General features: G+C 34.5%; 1 protein-coding gene across 1 annotated transcript; it reads left to right on the plus strand.

Moving 5' to 3' along the window:
• Nucleotides 1–517: 517 nt before the first annotated feature.
• Nucleotides 518–7,086, plus strand: LOC145164913 (uncharacterized). Its single transcript, XM_079083571.1, has 13 exons — nucleotides 518–610; nucleotides 715–1,066; nucleotides 1,703–1,880; nucleotides 1,962–2,011; nucleotides 2,677–2,769; nucleotides 2,851–2,939; nucleotides 3,506–3,584; nucleotides 3,673–3,755; nucleotides 4,025–4,103; nucleotides 5,055–5,685; nucleotides 6,084–6,173; nucleotides 6,272–6,632; nucleotides 6,717–7,086. The coding sequence occupies exons 1-13, from the start codon at nucleotides 579–581 to the stop codon at nucleotides 6,847–6,849; spliced, it is 2,250 nt and encodes a 749-aa protein (XP_078939697.1). The 5' UTR covers nucleotides 518–578; the 3' UTR covers nucleotides 6,850–7,086.
• Nucleotides 7,087–22,662: the final 15,576 nt, after the last annotated feature.

A 22,662-nucleotide genomic window follows, 5' to 3' on the forward strand; every position in this document is an offset into this window, starting at 1 on the left:
CAAACATAAACACAACACGTAATTAATCCATGTGACATGTGACACGACATGAATATATACATTTTAACCGTGTCACATGAAAACACCGATTAATATGAATTTATACATGCATTGTCTAATACCATTTTAAGCTAGGAAAACATGCATCTAATTCATGTTTATACGCGTATATATGTGTCATGTCTGTACGTGTCATGTGTCACATAAATTTAGTTCGTATATTATATGTTGTTAAATATGTAAATTTGTGTTTCACGCGTGTAAGACAAAAGACAAAAAACAAAATTTAGAATTTGTGTTAGACAGAAAGAAATGACAGAAAATTCTTATCACGTATTAAATAGCCTAATCTAACGGTGATAATGAAAGAGTTAAATTGTGTAAAACAAAATTTGACTTTATATCAATAATTTATAAGTGATAATTTATAAAGTATAAAATAATTTAAAGATATAATATTCCTAGCTAATAATATGGTGACAGGGACATCAATTTTTCTGTCCTTAAAAACTTTAAATATAAAATCGCTTAAACCTTTAAAATCTCATCAAAAAACCCCTCAATTTCTGATTGCTACGATGGCCTTTCACGTCGCCTGCCCAATTACATGGTAATCTGTTTTTCACCACCAAATTCCATGTATATATAACAAGCGTATACATATTTCCCGCTCTCTCCATATATTGTCTAACAGTTTCTTTCTGTTGATTCTAGTCGTCGAATTTGCTACTGCTCGCTAGGGTTTCCACGGGAGGTACAGAATGAAAAGGGGCAAATTGGGTTCTTGGAGGAAATTGATAGGCTCAAGGCGTTTTTGGATGATCCATGGTTGATTAAAGATGATAAGAAAAGGATACAGGTTCTTGTCCCCAAGGTCGATGTTACGCCTCCTCCGCCACAGGTGACAGTGACTTCTAATGCTGTGGTTGTTGATGGAGGATATGAAGATGCTGCGGATGAGATGTTATCGGCACAGAATAAGCGGGTGGCGATGCAAAAGAAGGCGGCTGCCGCGTCATTGGTGGCGGAGGATTATGCTCGGAGATTTGAATCTGGGGATCCGGAGGTAAGATGTTTTTTCGTAATTTTTTATAAATTTATTCCGGAATCCTGTGTTAGCTGAGATGCGTGGGGAGTAGGGTTGGGTTTGTTTTGGCGAAATCATTATGAAAAACAGGTTTTAAACTGTCACAGCCTCTTTGAAACAAACAATTAAGTCAAGAAGACATCTCTATTGACGAAAGTTCATCCTCTTATATCATCTGTGTATGTGTGTAAACAGTCTAAATAGAAAACGAACTTGAAAATGAAATCCGTGGCATAATTTGATGTCATAGTCATGGGGAAAGCCATTCACTGATAGGTAACTGATAACAGCAAGCTTCTGTATTGAAGAAAAGCCATGGCTGTAATAGAAATAACTGAAAATACATTATTAGTTCTTGCATTTTGAAAGCTTCAAACTGTGATGCTTATAGTTTATAGAGTTAACATTTGCAACATTAGTAAGTAATTTCAATTATCAGGACTATCATCTTGCAAACTCTCTAAAGATTCAATATAAAGAGAATAAAAGAAGTTTAATCTACACTTCACATAATTTCTGCACTTCATCATTCTTGGTATATATGTTGACCTAAATGGTCAAAACTTTATTCACACATTGGGAAGTGATGTCATGTCATTCATATGTTTAATGCAGGGTGTAAATAAAGATGTAGCTGGAGAAGAGCAAGTTCTCTCTAATGGAAAAGTAATGTGTCGCCTTTGTTTTTCTGGAGAAAATGAAAGAAGTGTGAGAGCAAGGAAGATGCTATCATGTAAAACTTGTAACAAGAAGTATCACAGAAGCTGTTTGAAAACTTGGGCTCATGATAGAAGTACAATTTGTTTTTGCTAATAAATTCCATTATTGCTTATATCTTGTTATTGCTATTTACTAATTGAAATCTTGACTCCAGATTTATTTCATTGGACTTCTTGGACATGTCCTTCATGTCGAATATGTGAGGTAATTTTTTTGTTATAAACTTTTACTCAACATGTAACAATCCTCACCATGCATTAAGGAATTTATTTCCTATTAAATGATTATTTTTTTTTATTTAGTATGCGACATACATATAAAAAATGTTTCTAGATTCAACATGTGACAGTTTTTTTTGATGAGATGCCAACATTCATTCAATAAAATTTGCAACTACATTAAAAAAGTTCTGAAAGTTTTAGTTTTCATATTTTAATAATTTATACTTTTCTCTAATAATAGTACATTACTACATATATATACATAATTTTTCACTTTTCCTTAGGTAAATTATTTTCATGATATATCATAAACAAAATACATTTTTTTTTTCTCAAAATCACATATAAAAAACACTATAACTTATAACATCACTTCTAAACAGGAGGGTAAAACAGTCGTTTATTCATATTCAGATAGTTCAAAAAAGAAACAAAGTTTGTATATACACTAACAAACATCTTTATCCATTTAGCTACTGTATCCATACAGAACTTAAAAGAAAGAAACAGCCATTAACTGATGTTTTATGTTTTAATTCTTAAAAGTAGGCATGATTATTGTGCCCAAGTTTGTTTAAAATGGTATTATTTAAATTTGCACATATAAATTAATAAATAGCATATATATTGAACAACTTGTTATTATAGGTATGCAGAAGAACAGGTGATCCAAACAAGCTTATGTTTTGCAAAAGGTGTGATGCTGCATATCATTGTTATTGTCAGCATCCTCCTCACAAGGTAAAGTATGGATTAATTATTATTTTATTTTTTGTTTTTATAATCAATAATGATGTTTTTTAATTTTTTGAAATTTTGCAGAATGTGAGTAAAGGACCTTATTTGTGCCCCAAGCATACAAAGTGTCATAGCTGTGCATCTACAGTCCCAGGGAATGGATCAAGTCTCAGGTAGGATGGAATTAGTGAAGGAATGGAATTAAAATCTCCAATGGAATGGAATGGACCATTCCATTCCTTCCATTCGAATGATTTCATTCCATGGCTAGAGGCTGTTTTTTCTCCTTTACATTGTGGAATTGAATGTAACTTATAACTTTACCAAGTTTTAAAAAAACTTACAACTTTAACTAAATTGCTTTTTAATGTTTCAAAAAGTTAATGTAAAGTATATTTGAGGTTTTAATAAGTTCTTATTATGCTTTATTTTTTCACTTATTTAAATAAAAAGTTAATAGTTTCAAGTAAATAGTGACATAGTGTATAAAATAAAAATAATATTATAAGATGTATTGATCCAGCTATTATGTAAAGAATGATAGGAAAACTCATTGCATTCCTATAAAATATATCTTATTAGTTTTGTTTCATGTTAAATCTATCTTTATTAAATAATATGAAACCCTTCTTCTATTTCTTTTTTTTCTTTCTCATAGCTCTGTAATCTATTTATTAAAGATGGTTTCTTTTACATTTTATTTGTCATTGTTACTCATTACCACTACAACATTTTGAAGGTGGTTTCTCGGGTATACTTGTTGTGATGCTTGTGGAAGATTATTTGTGAAGGGAAATTATTGCCCTGTTTGCTTAAAGGTAACCTTTTTATTTTTATTTTTATTTTTTAAATATCTATTGTTATAAATTAACTGATAGTGTGTTTTTTGTATCAATTAATTCACAGGTGTATAGAGACTCTGAATCAACACCTATGGTTTGTTGTGATGTTTGTCAACGATGGGTGCATTGTCATTGTGATGGAATTAGGTTTTCTTTCCACCCTTTTATGATATTTAATTATTTCTATTGCTTTATATATTTAAACTGAAAGCTCTAATACATAATTCAACGTATACAGTTTCCTTACCTATTAAGAACTTTATTTTAGTTACAATCTACATACAAATGTTATAACAATCTGTTTATATAATTGGTTAGATTGTTTATATAGTTGATTGATAGTTTGTTGATATTTCTTACTTATAGCCAAAAAAATAAAATGCTTACTTTTTTATAACTGTGGAACATTTATGCAGTGATGAAAGGTATTTACAATTTCAAGTGGATAATCACTTGCAATACAGTTGTGCTACATGTCGTGGAGAATGTTACCAGGTATAATTTAAAATAAAAAATCATGGAAGGAATGGAATTGGTCATTCCATTGGAATAGAACTCTGATGATTCAAAGCATTTTGTTAGTCTTCATTCTTTAGGGGGTGTTTTTCTTTATTCCATCATGAAATGGAATAAAATATTAGAGTATAACCCGTTTTTATTTATGTATTTTTTAGTGTTACAAATCTTTAAAACTTTTTGATGGTTTTAATTAAATTACAGTTTATATTCTAGGGTTAATCTCATAAAAGATCTTGTATTTTGTGTTTTTTCCGGATTAAACCTTATCTTTATTTTTTTTCCTGAAAAAGACCTTGTGTTTTTTCATTTTTTCCGAAAAAACCCTCAACTTTGTCTTTTTTCCGAAACAACCCTCAACCTTCTAACTGTTTCCGAATAAATCCTCAACATTTTAATTTTTCCTGAAAAAACCCTCACATTTTACAACTTTTTTCGGGAAAAAAATGACTAAAACGGCCAAATTGGAAAAAACGAAAAAATGCAAGGTCTTTTTCAGGAAAAAAATTAAAGTTGAGGTTTAATCCGTAAAAAATACAAATCATAAGGTCTTTTATAAGTTTAACCCTATATTCTACAAGCAAATCAAAAACAAATTTCTTTTCTTTTCGCTATAATCTCATTTGGGTTTTGACAAGCTTTTACTTTATTTACTTTTTTGCTTTTGTTGATGAAAAAAATCATTATATATATATATATATATATATATATATATATATATATATATATATATATATAGAATATAGTTAAAACTATACATTGTATTTTTACATATACAACAAAAAAAAATTCATATAAAAATCCAATCCATTCCTACACGCGTAACCAAACAAGACCATGGAATGTAATAACTCATTCCATTCCATTCCTCCTTCAATTCCATCCAACCAAATCATATTCCAATCCATTTTTTTTTTTCAACTTTTTCAGGTTCGGGATCTTGAAGATGCTGTTCAGGAGCTCTGGAGAAGAAGAGACAAAGCTGACCATGACTTAATCACTAGCTTAAGAGCTGCAGCAGGATTACCAACACAAGAAGAAATATTTGCAATTTCACCTTATTCAGATGAAGATGATGATACCCCACCCCCACCCCCACCCCCACCCCCTTCTCTAAAAAAAGAATATGGCCATTCTTTAAAGTTTTCCCTCAAAGGAGTAATCGATAATAAATCCCCTGATAAAAAGAACAAAAAAAAATCTTCTAAAAGATATGGAAAGGAAAAAGGACAGAGTGATGCTCAATCTATTGGATCCATCACAGGCGATAATCATAATAACAATAATAATAATAAAGATGAAGATGTGGAGTCTTTTAGAAGTAGCGAATCAGATTTTTATAAAAACAAAAACAAAAACAAGCTTGTTAATGAGATTTCTGGGACAAGTTTTAAATTTTTTAAAGATAAAATGAAGGAGAGTGGAAAAGATGTTAAATCAAAGGACATTAAGGGGAGAAAATTGGTTATACATTTGGGTGGGAGACATAAAACTTCAATAAATTCTCCAAGGTCTGATGTGTCAAACTCTCTCGTTGACCAAGCGTTGACCACTCCAAATGGTATGTTTTTGAAAAAATTTATTTTGATTTGAAATAGAGTAAATTACATGAATGGTCCCTATGGTTTGGGGTAATTTGCATGCTTGGTCGATACTGTTTGTTTTTGCTACGTGTTTGGTCCCTAAAAAGACTATTATTTAAATAGGGAAAAATGGTGGGGTAGGTAAGGTAAGGTGAGGGGTTGGGGTTGTGTTTATTTAAATAAATTAAAAAATCAAGGGCAAAATAGTATTTTTAGGTAAGAGAGGGACCGAGCGCGTAACAAAATCAAACAGTAGGGACCTTCCAAGCTAAAAAATTAAGTTAGGGATGAAATGTGCAAATTACCCTAAACCATAGGGACCATTCGTGTAATTTACTCTTTGAAATATTTGCTTTGTTTGTGTGACTTATTACAGGTGGTGAAGACATGGTACAAGAAAGACCAAAAGATAATTATTTGGACATGCTTGCAAATGCAAACTCATCTAAGCTCTCTGATGTAGAAGGTAATGATTATTATTTATTTATTAATTTATAAACTTTATATATTACAAAGTTTTTCAAAAATAAAAATAATATATTTGTTCTTTATATTTATCTGCAGGAGACAGCTTAAACCATGATGATGAAACCGGTGTTTCGTTTGGTAAAAGGAGCACGAATAGGAGCATGACACCTGGCAGTGGAAGTGAAAAAGTTAAGCCTTCATTGAGACTGAAATTCAAGAACCCGTATTCAGATGATCAGAGCTTTGTGAAGGGTCAAAGGTCAAAGAGAAAGAGACCTTTGACTTTTATGGATAAGTCACCATCTTTTGTTCAAGAAGATAATAATAATAAGAATAAGAAGAAAGGGGATGGAAACTCGTATGATGAGATCATGGATGCAAAATGGATAATTCAAAAGTTGGGAAAACATGCAATTGGAAAAATTGTTGAAGTTCATCACCCATCAAATAATTCCTGGTGAGTTTTTTAAGAAATGACATTGTTGAAGTTCATAAACTTGCATTTAACTTTTGTGAAAATTGTGATTTGATATAATGTTAGGCACAAGGGAACAATAATTGAATTTTGTGAAGATACGTCAAATGTATTGGTTACTTTAGATGATGGAAAAACAATGAATGTGGATCTTGGAAAACAAGGAATCCGCTTTGTTTCAAAGAAGCAGAGACTGTAAAAAGTAAAACGATTGTGGTAATATATTTTTTTTTACTTTGTGTTAATTGATATGTGTGTAGTAAAAAAAAATTTAAGAAATGATTTTTTTTTTTTTTTTTTTTTTTAATGTGTAGTTATTGCTAGACGTGTTATTGTACCCGAATGTTTAGTTTGAGATTGGTAATGTTAACTTGGCCATTTTGGCATGTTTGCATTACATCACAAAACAGATTGTATTGAATTCAATTTTCTTTCACTGGACTGGAGACTGTGATTGTGACTGTGACTGATGTTGATAAAAAAATATAATTTTCTCCCATGGGTAAAGGAATTGCTTTTGATATCTTGTTTGAGTAAAAGACGTAAATGTCCTTCTCGTTCCCATTATTAGAAATAGCTCTACAAAGCTTAACCTAAAAATAAAAGACATGTAAGAGTTTTAATAATAATGAAGTAGGGAAGTGTAGGTAGATTAATAGTTCATACAATGATGTTTCATTACGTAAATTTTTATTTACGCCACATTGCTTCACTGTTTCACCAATTTATTCAACAATTATTTATGGGTTGGGTTTAACCTTTCAATTTTTTCTTTGCTATTGGTTGGTGTGGGGAGCACGAGGTTTGGGTTTTGAAAGTTATCTTGGTTGTTATAGTTTGTACTTGAAAAAAATGTTTTTTCCTTATAACTTTAGATTTTACTTATCATCATTCAGGTTATAAAATGAAGTTCTAAACAAATAACATTATGTTTTATGGGTTACCAATGTAAACGAATGCTTGCATGGACGATTCTAAATTATTACAAGACTTTCAAAAAAAGAAATACTTAATACTTTTTTTTTTCTTCAAAAAATACTCAAGTTTTACCTATTTGTTGTTATTTTATCATTCTAACCTATTACCAACAAGTAAATTGAGTTTATTTTATAATGACCCTACAAATTTTTTTAAATGACATCACTAACATCAGGAACAAAAACTTAATAAGGAATGTTGAAATGGAATTATGCTAATGTAAGGATGAAATTCCTCTATTTACATCCTGTCACAAGATTAAATCTATTTTCAAAGTCTACACTAAGACTATTTTCACAAGATTATGATGTTTTTTTTACCAGTGTACCACTCTTGTTTACCTTTAAGCCCATTTTATCTCGAGTATTACCAACATTTCACAATGAATACTAAACTTATTTGACACTTTATGGATTGAGGATCTAAAAACATTAGCTTTTTTTTTTTTTTTTTTTTTACATTTGTAATCTCCAACATGAAATCATCTCTTGGACACTATATCGATGGAGGATCTCAAACACTAGTTTCATATGAACCATGAAGGGATCTCTAGTAGTGATTGGAATGTCCAATCATGATTCAAAACATATTTTCCTAAACATCTCTATTAAGCATAGAGAACAACCGATCTCCCTGACTTGTCTTCACATGCTTTTGGTGGTCACTTAGGCATCATGGTATCTCTAGCTAAATTTGGTACTGATATTGTCCTATTTAATCATATATTTTGGGGATAGTTATCTTAATATTTAGAGCTTAGTTTATATAATTAAAGATAAAAGATACTTAAAATGCTTTGAATTGGATAATTATAGCTAAATTTGTGGTTTGCAGCAAAATGTAGAAGTTGGAACTGATTTGGAGCTGATAAGGACCGAAAAACAAAAAATGGCAGAAAAAATCAAAAGCACATCATGCCCTCTTTAAAAGCATGCCGCACCCCATCATATTCAGAAAATTTGGATTACGATAACAAGAAGATCGAGACCGACTCGGATGCAGATTAGCTTTTGCGGCACGACATTTAAAGGGTCGCGATGCTACGTTGTTGACTCTATAAATATATGATTTCACAACCCTAGTTCGATGTGTAGCCACGAGAAACCTTTGGTACGAAGACAGAAGTTGTTTATAACCTTTTTTGGTCGATTTGAAGGCTGAAGAACACGATATCAGCATCGTTTTAAAGATCAAATATTGGAAACATTATTTAATCATTCGGCTTGTCTTAGACATCATGATTAACAATACTTTTATGATTGTTTTCTATTTTCAGTAGAGATTATGGGATAAAACCTTTTAGATGGTTCCTAAATACTATGGTTCAATTTATTAGATGGATGTATAAAGTTTGATTATTTATTACACATGATTGATAGTTTACCTTATGTAACAAAGTTTCGATTTTTATTATCTACAACCGAGTTTATTGTAATTTAGAGGACCAATCTAATTATATGAACGTGTATCTTAATTAGTTTATTATAATAAATTGTTAGGACTATGATGGACCAAATTCTAGGGTTAGATAATATAATTTTTGTTGGGGGTCAGAAATGGCATCGACCAAGTCCTCGCATGATGGCCTGGAGTGCGGCAATCGAATGCCTAGTCTTGGAGGGCTGAATGCGTTAATGGGTAAGGTTGCGCCCTTTCTAACACCAATTAGTTTTAGATCAACCGGTAGCGCTGATGCTCAACAAGTTTTAACTTGAATATGTAAGAAAATATTATATATCCATGCATGCTAGATTAATTGTCATGATCATTGATAAGAAATCACTAGATTAATTCATTTATAATTTGAGTATTTAATTGGTTATTTAGTTAGCTAATCACATGAACATTGTGTTAGTTTCTTTGTAATTATTAGTATTAGTTCATCGGATCAAGATAACTAGTCACAATAATCAACTTGTTAAATCCATTGCACTCTAATAAATCAACCATAAGAAAATAGGATGATTCGAAATCTAAATGGAAGTACTTTAAATCAATATAAATCAAGTTCGTTGTGTTCGTTTGCTTTAGTTTGGTTATAAATCAAGTTTAATTTAGTTATTTGCTTTATTATCTAAATTAAATCATATAAATTCTCTTTGTGTTTGACACCCTTATTTACTGTAACGCCTGTAAGTGGGGACTAAACGATTAAGTGATTTTACTAATAATTATTCATTTTATTGAATAATTAAAATTCTCGAATAAGATAATTTTTTGTTATACGGGTTACAAACTATGTAAATATTTATTTATCGTATACACGTTATGTGGACAAATATAATGCGTATATAATATTTGTAGAAAATCTTATTATAAAATTTATCGTTGAAACAATAAAATAAAGTTTAAACATAAAAGATTATTGGGATAAATTCTCTTAACGGAAGGTGTAGTCGTGATGAAGATCCCGTGGATATAAAGAACGCCTAAATTTGACTTCGTTATGAAGAAGTTATGATTTTTCGAAATTTCGCGTTCAACCCGACACAATAATGTGTGTCATAAAAAGTGAATTGGAGATTGATTTCTTTTTAGAGAAAACAATCTAAACGAAAGTTGATCTCCTCGTAAATATGAATTCATCGATATAAATAATGTCGAGAACAGAGTTTGTATGAAGAAGTTATGGTTTGGATCCTTTCATCCAAACAAGGTGACACACACAATACCACAAGCTCGAAGGTCGCTAGCTGCAAGAGAGGTATGTAGTTCTTCCTTATTTATCTTTTTATAGGGTAACGGTAATAGCATGAAAATTATATCCTTAGGTTGCATGAACACATAGGATTTCTTTTTCCGTTGCCATGATCATGTGTTTAGATGCTTAGAAAACTAACAACCTTGACAACCAATCCATCCCTAGCACCACATCAGAACGTCTCACCCCTATCGGCAAAAAGCCTTGCTTCAAACTTTTCTCCATTTATTTCTATACAACAATTTGGGTACCCTTTACGTATCGTAACATGCTCTCCGGTTGCTACCTCTACTATATAAATCTCACTAAGGGGTATTAAAGGCATATCAAATTTCTTTCGGAAATTATGAGATACAAAAGAAAAATCTGCACCCAAGTCAAATAAAACACTTGCAATTAGGGAGTTTACAAGTATTGTACCTGACACCACATCATGGCCTCCTTAGCTTTTTCTACAATCAACTAGAATGCACGAGCTCTCACCTTCATCGTCCCGACTTTTTACTAGCACTTAGAGTTACCCTCCCACTATTCTTTTTTGGGCAATTTGTGTTGATGTGCCCCTTCTCATGGCAAGAATAACATTCTACATCTTTGATCTCCTTCTTACACTCAAATGACTTGTGATTGAGGTCTCCACACATGTAACACACTTTACTCCTAAATTTGCACTCACTAGAATGAACCTTTCCACACCTTCTGCAACTAGGAATCTCCCCCTTCTTTGAGATACCAATAGAAAATCGACCCTTCTTTCTAGAACCACCTTGCTCTTATTGAGATCTTTTCTCTCCCACCTGATGTTTTTCTCTAGTCTTCCTAGCAATCATGTCCTCTATGTTCTTAGCAGCCATTATCGCATCATCCAAGGTATCGACTTTCTTCACTTCCACTTCATAATCAACGAGTAAACCCTTCACAAACCGACTAATGCGACCCCCTTTTAGTTGGGAGAATATCCCCTATAAACATCATCCTATCAGAGAACTCCTTCGCTTGCTACTCCACTGCCAACTCTCCCTTCTTCAAATCAAAGAACTCATCCACCAACTTCTTAATGTCACGTGGAGCACAATCCTTCTCCTTGATGTGTTTGATAAACTCTTCCCAAGACATATTAGCCTCCACGTCATCTCCCAAAGTCTGGCATACTCTTTCCCACCAAATAAGGGCTTGGCCCTTAAGCACTTGAGAAGCATAAATCACTTTCTGGTCGTTACGGCAACCACTATCTCTAAGAACTCGATTAGTTTCGATGATCCACTTCATAGTCACATTCAGATCATGAATTCCTTCATATTCACTCGGTTTGCACGCCATAAATGACTTGAAAGAACATCCCTTCTTCATATCTCCTTGAGGGTGAGCAACATGAGAGGACTCTTGTGTTCAGGACACACCCTCTACAAATTGTGTACTAATAACAGATGATACACCCTCGAAATATGGTGCACCCGCAGCAGACGAAGCAACCACATAGATCTATGGAGGTGGCTGAACATGCTCTCCCAAATGTGCATCATGCAACTGATGGGTTTCGAGCCTCATTAGAACAAACAAAGGGCAACGAAAACGATAAACAATTTGATCTAATACTCAATATATATAAAAAACACCTTCGATTTCTTAGTTGGCTTCTTCTTCTGCCGAGCTAGTGGATTGGACTAGATAACCTAAAGGAGAATTCCTTTTCTATGATCAAACCCAATACGCAAAAAAGAAATAGTTCCAAGTAATCCTCGAACTTTAGCTTCAAACAAAATCAAAATCTCAATTTTGTTATTCGACCACAACGTGGGAATTAAACTGTCACGATGTGGGAATGACAATTAGGGATTCTTTAGGGTTTTTGAGAGTTTCGAAATTTGGTAGCTTAGAGGTATATTTCTCTAGTGTCAAAACCGGGATTTGAACCTTTTATTTATAGGGAGGTGATTTGAAACCCTAAAGATAATTAGCAAATATAATAATAATTACCTATGGTATTCAAATCATTCTGGAATATTACATATTCCTTTATTTACTATTAACTAATTAAACTATTAATTAATTAACAAAACAAGTCCCCCAAATAAATATATTTTCAGTTCTGCTTTATTTTGTTCTTGCGTGTAACCCAAAAGGACATTGTTATTTATAGTAATATTACCGATTTGTTATGTCTATGGGCACTATTCTCCATCAACTCCCACTTGCACTTAGGCATTAACAATTGACCGGTCCAATACTTACTAGGGACAATAGTGAGTTACAGTCCATTGCAACTACTGTACTTATCGCAAGAATGCTATAAACAGTTCTAAGACTAGTGACTTCAAATTCCTTTGATCTTCATGACATCTGTATGAATTAGAGACACAACTAATAGTCAACCTCAGAATTCAAGATTATGTTTCCTGACACAGATTTGTGACGACTGCTTCTAAATGCTAAATTGAACACATTAATTTCAGTTAGGGCTTCGCCGAGTACTTTAGATGTCAGCACCAAATCATCAAGGGGACCAGAGATATCGACTTCTCTATTTTTGGCAGAAGGATCAAATAAGCTTTGACTACATATGTATGTGATATTCCTCATGCAATATCTAGTCAAACCATGTATAGATGTCGGTTACGGATAACGTTGGGGAAAAACCAAGATACAACATATTATAGGACAAAACCTCATGCATCTCCATTTGAAGAATAAGAAATATAGTCGTCTTAATTTACTCATGACATGATCCATGGAGTAATCTTTAAGTGTGGTTACTCCAATACTTAAAATCTCCATTTTCAAGTACTCATCAGTATTGGTCAAAAGACTTAGCTATGTTCATCTCTATGAACAATCTACCAATAGTACGACAATCTTAACTCACTACTATCTTCCAAGAGTAGGACTGATTGTGAATGTTTGAATGAAACAATTATTCTTGAAGTGTTTCAACATGCAAAAATAGAACACAGTAATATTCTATATGAAAATGATTGATCCCCATCAAATATTAATTTCTCCACTTAATGATTGCCATATCAAATATATACCTATATTGCACCAGTTCCTAAACTAAAACCAAACTACACACGCATATCTAATGTCATTAGATCTTTATATGACTCAATTGACTATGATGTTCTTTACATTAGTGAAGGTACTTACTAAGGTGCTGTTTGTTTTTTCTGAGGCAAAATGTTTGCAGTCTGCGGACCACATTTGTAGACCTCTGCAATAGAAGAGATAGACCAAACGTCTGCAGTTTGAAAAAAAAGATTGTTTGTTTTTTTAACATGCGGGCTACTAAAATAAACCGAAATCTAAATAAACTGATTTTTTAAAACTTCAAAGTGATTTTTTAATATTTTTATGACTTTGTTATAAATAATTAACGAATCTAGATCAACTTTTATGTATTATTGTATAAAAAATAAAAATAAAAATGGTATGAGTTAACGTATATATTTGATAAAAACCAACAACTTTGGTTGCAAAGTTATAACTAAACATTATAATTAGGGATCAAAGAATTTGATACATAAATGGATGGAAATAAACTTCGATTTTTTCAATTAAATCCATTAAAAACGTACCATAAATATTTTCTCGAGAAATTGACGATACTGTATTAAATAACGTTTTACAAAATTTGGCAAAAAAATATAATAATATATTATGATTTTTTTTGCATATTTATATAAACAACTTCAACAACTATTATTGTGATAAATCTTTATTTATAAATTTGTCAAAAATATCATGTTTGTATCGTCGAACGTTTTTTTTTAAGTTATGTAATTTTTTTTTTCAAATTGTTTATCATTAATAAAGTTGGAAAAAATATAAATTAAAAAAAAACTTAAAAAAAATAAAGATATATGTGATTTTTTAGGCTAGAAGATGTCTGAAGATGTTAGAAGACTCTGGTCCACATCTGCGCCAAGAAGAGGGCGCGCAGACATTTAAGTCTGCAGTATTCAAAAAAAACAAACAGTCTGCGAAGGCTAATGTCTGCGCGAGGTCTGCGCGGCGCAGACAGAAGAGGCCACACAGATCTGCAGACAAAAAACAAACACCACCTTAAGTATTTACCATGCGTGGTTATGTAAATTGGGATCCAAAAACGAGATAAATTCACCTTATAGTCACAAGAAACTTCAAGAGAACCACCAATGATTGAATACAACATTGGGTCACTTTTGAATTTCTTTTAGTCACGTAGTTTGTCTTTGCAATCTAGCTAACTTGTAACATCCTGCTTTGAGAAGCTTCTTATTTCAAGATTCTGGACAATAAATGGATCAAGTAAAGGCCTTAGGCTTCAAAGGAATAAAGTTTAGACCCTATTTGATGTTGATATATTGATTATGTGATCTAAGGCCTTGGTTTGTGTTTTGGAGTTAAAGGGTAAAATAGGAAAAGTGATGTTCCAGACTTATTTCATGAATTAAGGATTTTATTTTAGTGTGTTTTAAGTCAAAAGTAACTATATAGAAGTGTGGGGCTCGTCAATACCTTTTCGTGGATATAAGGATCGCTGAAAATTGAGTTGAAACGAAGAAGTTATAGTTCTTTGAAGTTGAGGTGGATTTGGGTGAAAACCGTCCCAACGGCATGACAGTTGCCAATACGATGAAGCATTTCCATGTCACGACGATTAGTCAGGCCCAAGCCTATAATTTTAGGGTTTTGAATGTATATAAGCATAAGGTTTTGCATTTTTGGGCATTTAGCAGCTTCCATCACATCAAGAAACCCTTGGGAGAAACCCTAGCCTCCACCTTCAAGATTTGAGCTTCTCCTTTCTCCTTTCTCCTCTTTTGGATGCTTTTTATGATATTTTGATGAAGTTTGAAGATCAAGAAGGTTCTTTTGGTTATATGGAAAGTTGTTTAAAGTTTGGATCCATCAAAGGCACTACATTTATAGACTATTGTAAGTATAAAGTTCCAATCTTGCTATCTAGTTCTTTTAATCTTGTCATTTGGGGGTTTTGACACTTTTGGTCCATTTTATGAGTGATCTTGGAGTTGATTGGACTCCAACATCTTTTGATTAGTTTGGAATGCTTCTTGGACCTCATGGATTAGGAAAGTTATGATCTTTTTCCTTCCTTTTTATCCATGCAAGTTATCTTGGTCTTTTAGGCCATTTTGTTGTATTAAAATTTAGATCTTGAAAGAAATGACATTATTATGGATAAAGTTGGAAAATTTATCCGTCTAGACATCTTGTTTATTCTCATCTGAAAGTAGGAGACTTGGACTTAATGGATTAAGTTGAGAAAGATGCATTTTTAGGTCCGTTTGAGACTTAAAGTCTAGATCTTTGTAGTTTGGACCTTCCTAATGGATAAAGTAATTAGAACCTTTACCCATTAAGACCTTGGAAAGGATCAGATCTGAGCTTTGGAGCTCTTGAAATCGGAAGAAAATAGATTAAGCTCGTTTGAGCTGTTCAGACCAGTCCCCACGGCATGGCCTTAGGATGCCACGACGTAACGACTGGGGAATCAACGACCCTTTTGACATTTTATGCCCACAACATGGCCAAGGAAGGCCACGACGTGGAGGGCTCTTGTTGGAAATTTTGACCCTAGATTTGACCGTTGACTTTTTGACCGGTTTGACTTTTAGTCAAACTTGGGGTAGAATTGAGTATTTGACTAAGGATTGATCTCGGTTTGGATTTAGGAAGCTTGGGTTGGATGTTTTGTTGCTGAGGTAGCTTTTGGGATTCTGTTGTACAGTTCATGTGAGTCTCTTCATTATACTTGTTGGTCGAAGGCACCAATGTTGGCCGATTGGATTATGTTTGTTGGGTGATAGTTGTCTTTGTGACACTTGTGGGTCGAAGGCACCAATGTTGACTAATGTTGGCCAATTGGATTATGTTTGTCGAAGGCAAACAGTTTGATCTAACACTCGAAACATATAGATCTAAACTCAACTAATCTATTCAAGTTATTTAGAACTCAATAGATCAAAAAACATACCTTTGCTTTCTTCATAGGTTTCTTCTTTTGACGAGTCAGTTAAATGGACTAGGGAACCCCAACAGAGAGTTCCTCTCTTGTAATCGCACCCAAGACACAAAACTTTAGCAAATCTGAACAAACCACCATGAACCAACACGAAACAAGCTTAAATCGATGACTCTAATCATCACCACGTCGTGACATATGATGCGCCACGTCGTGGTATCGAGCCGTCAGGTTTTATAGGGTTTTCTCAGGGGTTACGACAATTGGAGTAAGGAGGCTAAGATTTCATCCATCCGAAACCGGGATTTGACCCATTTTTTTTGGGAGACGATTTAAAACCCTAGAGATAATTACGTAATATAATAATAATTATCTATGGTATTCAAATCATTCTGGAATATTCCACATTTCTTTATTTACTATTAATTAATTAACAAAACAAATACCTCAAATAAATATCTTTTTAGTTATGCTTTATTTTATTCTTGTGTGTAACCCAAGACGACACTGCTATTTATAGTAATATTACCGGTTGAAAGGACCTAGAATAGGAATCCCTCTTTTACTTCACACCCAAGTTACCAAAAGAGAAATAAGGAGAAACCCTAGGACAGGGAAGGTCTTTGAAAACTATAAATCACTAGGAAATTGTTTATTTTTTGTAAACCTTTAGAAGGGTAGAGGGAGAACATAATTTCCAACGTAAAAAATTGAGCATCTAGGGTTTGATCCCTAGCTCCTTATTTATATGATTCTAACTTCTTAATCCTCAAGCAACTAAAAAATCTTAGATAATACTTATCCATAATTTTGTCTCCTATCCTTAATCCTTTAGGGGTTCTGGAATGTTCCAACTAGTTAAACCTTTTAATTTATTAACATTCAATGCCTTGAAATTAATTAAAACTATTTAATTAATTCCAAAATAATTTATAATTAAATTATTAAGCCATAATAAATTAATAAAATTATTTCTCCTAAATCCTTATTGCTCAAATGGGTCATGACAGCAACCCAAAAAGACCATTCTATTATTAGAAATATTACCAATAGTTAATGAACTTGGACATTTATTACAACAAAAATTACTTACAACATTCATAACTCACCTTAGCTCGATAATTATCCAATTTTTACTTTAATTATTTTTTATCGTCCATGTCAACCTATATAATAAGTTTACACTTAATTTAATTCTAAATTAATTTCTTAATAAATATTACATACGATAACCTAGTTATTATATTTTAAACTGATGGTTTTTGAGCAAAAGAACATCCTATGTGCACATGCAAAACCCTAAAGCTTTGGATCTAGGTTTCTCTATTGAACATGCAAATTTATCCAAAGCTCATAAACCCTAATCTAGCATACTTTGAAATCGAGATCTATAACAAAACAAGTTTAGATGATACCTTTCAATAGTTGCAAGAATCTTCAATCTTCAAGAGGCTTAGTGTCACAAGTATAACACCTCTAATAGCTCACAAACACCACAAGCAAGAAGATGATCTAGAAGAGAAGGGAATGGAGGCACAAAATCGGCTCAAGGACTCTTTGGAATAAGTGGTAGCCGATTTTGGGTGCCCTAGGGGTCCTTAAATAGCTGAGCTGCTAGGGTTTCAGTCAAAACCCTAGTTGGATGACTTAGGCCCTAATTTTCGTTCAAAACCGATTTTTGGAATAAGGCCCCTTGGACGAAATTAGAGTGGGCTTACACTCTAATTTTCGTTCCCCCTTATATCCATAAGGATTCACAGCCCAAAATCAATTATCTTATAATTGACAGTTCTAGTCCTCTTTATTTAATTAATCTCTTTTAGCCAAAGAATTAATTCTTAACTAACTCTTGACCAATATTAATTAAACTATATGATTTCTCTTTTAATATATTATTCATATAATATATTAATAAACCATAATAACCTCTCTCTCTCTATAAATCATCCTATCCAGTTGCTTTGGTGAAGGCAACCCAAAATGACCATGCACAACCGGGTCAAGTACATACCAAATATAGTTACGGGCTTAGAAACTAATCCAACAGTCTCCCACTTGGATAAGTCTAGTAACTATAAATGCCAGTACAAATTCAGGATCCGATTAGCAATCGTAGCTCTCAAAGACGCTGTCGAACTCTGATCTTATCAGTAACCTGTCCTTTAGATAAGGGATCGTACAATCCTCCGTTCTAGATATCGTGCGAACAATTACATGGAACATAGTCTTACTTATTGTCCTGCAATTTGTTTCTCGATCTCTGATTCGTCTGACATAGAACTTGATTGAACACATCAATTCAGTCCTGACCGGGCCTGACACATAAGTCAAACCAAATCATCGAGGGGCCCAGATACCGCTTTTACCCTCTTAGGATAAAAGGAACCGATAAACTTCGACTTATATGCATTTACTATTCACTCATCAAATCATGCACAACAATGCGTTTTATAACATCAAGTTACTGATGCGTTTACGCATTATCAATGCATAACCAACTTGCAAACAACAAACCATATATCTAGGTTTAAAGACTATATGATATTATCGTTTTGCGATCACTCGTGATAAATTCCATTAAGTGATACTAGCAAGTGTGGGTTTAATCCAATGCTCAAATCTTATTCATAAGCACTCATGAACGTTGTAGCAAACTTTTGCTATGTCTAATACACTTTAGACAATCTACAAACCAATTCATGACAGTCTTCTTTCATACCTACTTCCAAAGTATGAGCGACTGTGGACTGTTCGAATAATCTTATTATTCAGGAAGTCAAAATATGCAAAATGAAACAATAGGTAAACAATTAACATAAGACAGTAACTTTACTTATAAATAATACTCCTTTATTTAATCATCAAATGTTAATTACAATTTATCTATTACACGTTTCGAAACTATCTAATCTAAACTAATATCGTCCTTCAGCCCAATGCTCCCAGCGTGCTGCAAGTGCTTAACCCTACTCAGTCCCTTTGTAAAAGGATCTGCTGGGTTATCCTCTGACGATACCCTCTTCACTACGAGGAGTCCCTCTTCCACCCGATGTCTAATAAAGTGATATTTTCTGTCGATATGTCGAGATCTGCCATGATCCCTCGGTTCCTTGGTCAAGGCAACCGCTCCTTCATTATCACAGAAAATCTCCATAGGCTCCTTTATGGCTGGCACAACTCCAAGGTCTCCAATGAAGTTATTCAACCATATCGCCTCCTTTGACGCTTCGATCGCCGCTATGTACTCTGATTCGCACGTTGAATCAGCTACGGTCTCCTGCTTGGAACTTTTCCAAGTCACTGCTCCTCCATTCAGGGTAAAGACCCAACCCGACTAGGAGCGGTAGTTGTCTCGGTCGGTCTGAAAACTGGCGTCACTATACCCTCGCACCCTTAAGTCATCACTCCCACCGACGACTAGAAACCATTCCTTGGTCCTCCAAAGGTACTTAAGAATATTCTTGACTGCGGTCCAATGTGCTCTGCCAGGGTTCCCTTGATATCTGCTGACCATGCTCAAAGCGAAGGCCACATCAGGGTGAGTACAAGTCATAGCATACATGATCGAGCCAACTACGGAAGCGTAAGGTACTCGGCTCATCTCTGCTATCTCGACTTCGGTACTTGGGCTTTGAGTCTTACTCAACTTGGCATTACTTTGGATCGATAACTCCCCTTTCTTGTAATTCTCCATACTAAAACGCTTTAGTAAATTGTCCAAGTAAGTATTCTGACTAAGTCCTATTAGTCTTTTACTCCTGTTTCTCACTATCCTTATTCCCAGAATATACGCAGCCTCTCCGAGGTCCTTCATAGCGAAACACTTCCCAAGCCAGGACTTGACTTCCTGCAGGGTCGGGATGTCGTTTCCTATGAGTAGTATGTCATCGACATACAATACGAGGAAGCTAACTATACTCCCACTGGCTTTGACATATACACATGATTCATCCTCGCTTTGCAGAAAACCAAACTCTTTGACTTTCTCGTCGAAACAAAGATTCCATCTGCGAGATGCTTGTTTCAATCCATAAATTAATTTTTCAAGCTTACACACTCTATTAGGATGTTTCGCATCGACAAAACCCTCTGGCTGACTCATGTAAACATCCTCAGCCAAGTACCCATTAAGGAAAGCGGTTTTGACGTCCATCTGCCATATTTCATAGTCATGAAATGCAACAATGGCTAGCATCACCCTAATAGACTTTATCTTCGCAACCGGTGAGAAGGTCTCATCATATTCAACTCCGGGAGTTTGAGTAAAGCCCTTCGCAACCAATCGCGCTTTATAAGTGTGTACTTTCCCATCCATGTCGGTCTTCTTCTTGAAGATCCACTTGCACCCGACCGTCTTACGACCTGGCACATTGTCAACCAAATTCCAAACTTGGTTGTCATACATGGACTGAATCTCGCTGTCCATAGCCTCTTTCCACTTTGTAGACTCCGGGACTGCCATGGCTTCCTTATAGCTGTTAGGTTCGTCCAAATTTATTAGTGTACTATCACTAATAAACGTATCCCCTTTAGTAGTAATATGGAAACCAAAAAACTGGGGTGGAACGCTAACCCTTTTGGAACGTCTAAGAGGTAAGGACTTGTCAATGGGTTCAACAGAAGTTTCCTCATCAAGTTAAGCGCTAGTGTTAGAGGTTCCTTCATCGTTCGATTCTTGAAGTTCTTCTAGATCGATTTTCCGACCACTGTCCCCTTGGCTTATGAGTTCTCGCTCTCGGAAAACCCCTCTCCTCGCAACGAAGACAACATTGTCAATCGGTCTATAGAAGAGATATCCAAAGGACTTCTGCGGATAGCCGATGAAAATACACCACTCACTATGAGGTTCGAGCTTGTCGTGAGTCTCTCGTCTTACGAAAGCCTCGCGACCCCAAACCTTGATATGTGCCAACGAGGGAGCTTTCCATGTCCACGTCTCGTGAGGTGTTTTGGCAACCTTCTTTGTAGGGACTAAGTTAAGGATATGGGCGACAGTCTCCAAGGCATACCCCCAAAATGAGAGAGGTAGCGAAGCACGACTCAACATGGAACGAACCATGTCTAACAAGGTTCGATTACGCCTCTCAGTCACACCATTCAATTGCGGTGTCCTAGGTGGCATCAGTTGCGAAACGATTCCGCATTCCTTGAGGTAGTCGTGAAATTCAAGACTAAGGTACTCTCCTCCTCGATCGGATCGAGGCATCTTGATTTCCCTACCCAACTGATTCTCCACTTCTTGTTTAAACTCTTTGAACTTTTCAAAGGTTTCTGACTTGTGCTTGATTAAGTAGATATACCCATACCTTCTATAATTATCGGTGAAAGTCACATAGATGTGGCTTGCATCCCTTGTGGTGAATCTAAAGGGACCACACACATCGGTGTGTATGAGATCCAATAAACCCTCACCCCTTTACAAGAACAGGTGAAGGGTGACTTGGTCATCTTTCCAAGTAAACAAGACTCGCTCACGTCATCGTCCCTAAGGTCGAATGACTCCAACACTCCATCCTTTTAGAGTTGGGCTATGCGTTTCTTGTTGACATGTCCAAGGCAACAATGCCACAAGCATGCTTTGTCCAAACTATTGGAAGATTCGATATGCAATACATCATTTCCTAAGTTGTCTACAACCATCACAGTTTCATATATTCCATTACAAGGCAATGCTTCAAAATAGAAAACACCATTAAGATAAGCATAAATAGAACCCTTTTCATTATCAAATGAATATCTAAATCCTTGTCTATACAAACCATGAAAAGAAATGATGTTTCTTGCCATTTCTGGCGAATAGCAACAGTTATTCAAATCTAGTCCTAATCCATTACTAAGCACTAAAGAGTAAACTCCAATCTTGGTGACAGGCGACGCTCTTCTGTTCCCCATGATCAAGTTTATCTTCCCATGCTCAAAATCCCTATTTCTTCTTAGGCCCTGCAAATCAGAACAAATGTGAAAACCACATCCTGTATCAAGTACCCAAGAAATAGCATGTGATGAATCATTAGATTGAATAGTATCAATACATGTGTAGGACGGCTTGATCTTTCCATCCTTGATATCTTGCATATATTCCGGGCAGCTTCGTTTCCAATGCCCTTTGTCGTGGCAGTGATAGCACTCTGCATCCTTTGGGTTTAAGGCGGGTGCAGCGGGACCAGCCTTGGTTCCACTAGAAGAGGTGCCATCATGGGACTTTCCCTTATGGTGGTTCTTTGAGGGAGCCTTCCTCTTCTTACCCTTTCCTTTCCCAATAGCCAAGACTGGGGCAACAGTAGGAGTAGGAGTTTGTGCAACGGACTTGTCCTTGAGGTTGCTCTCAGTAGTCCTCAACAGGCCTTGAAGTTTTCTCAACGTGACCTCTT

Source organism: Lactuca virosa, chromosome 1, assembly GCF_052849685.1.
Source record: "Lactuca virosa cultivar CGN04683 chromosome 1, Lactuca_virosa_CGN04683_v6, whole genome shotgun sequence".
NCBI classification, from domain to species: Eukaryota; Viridiplantae; Streptophyta; class Magnoliopsida; order Asterales; family Asteraceae; genus Lactuca; species Lactuca virosa.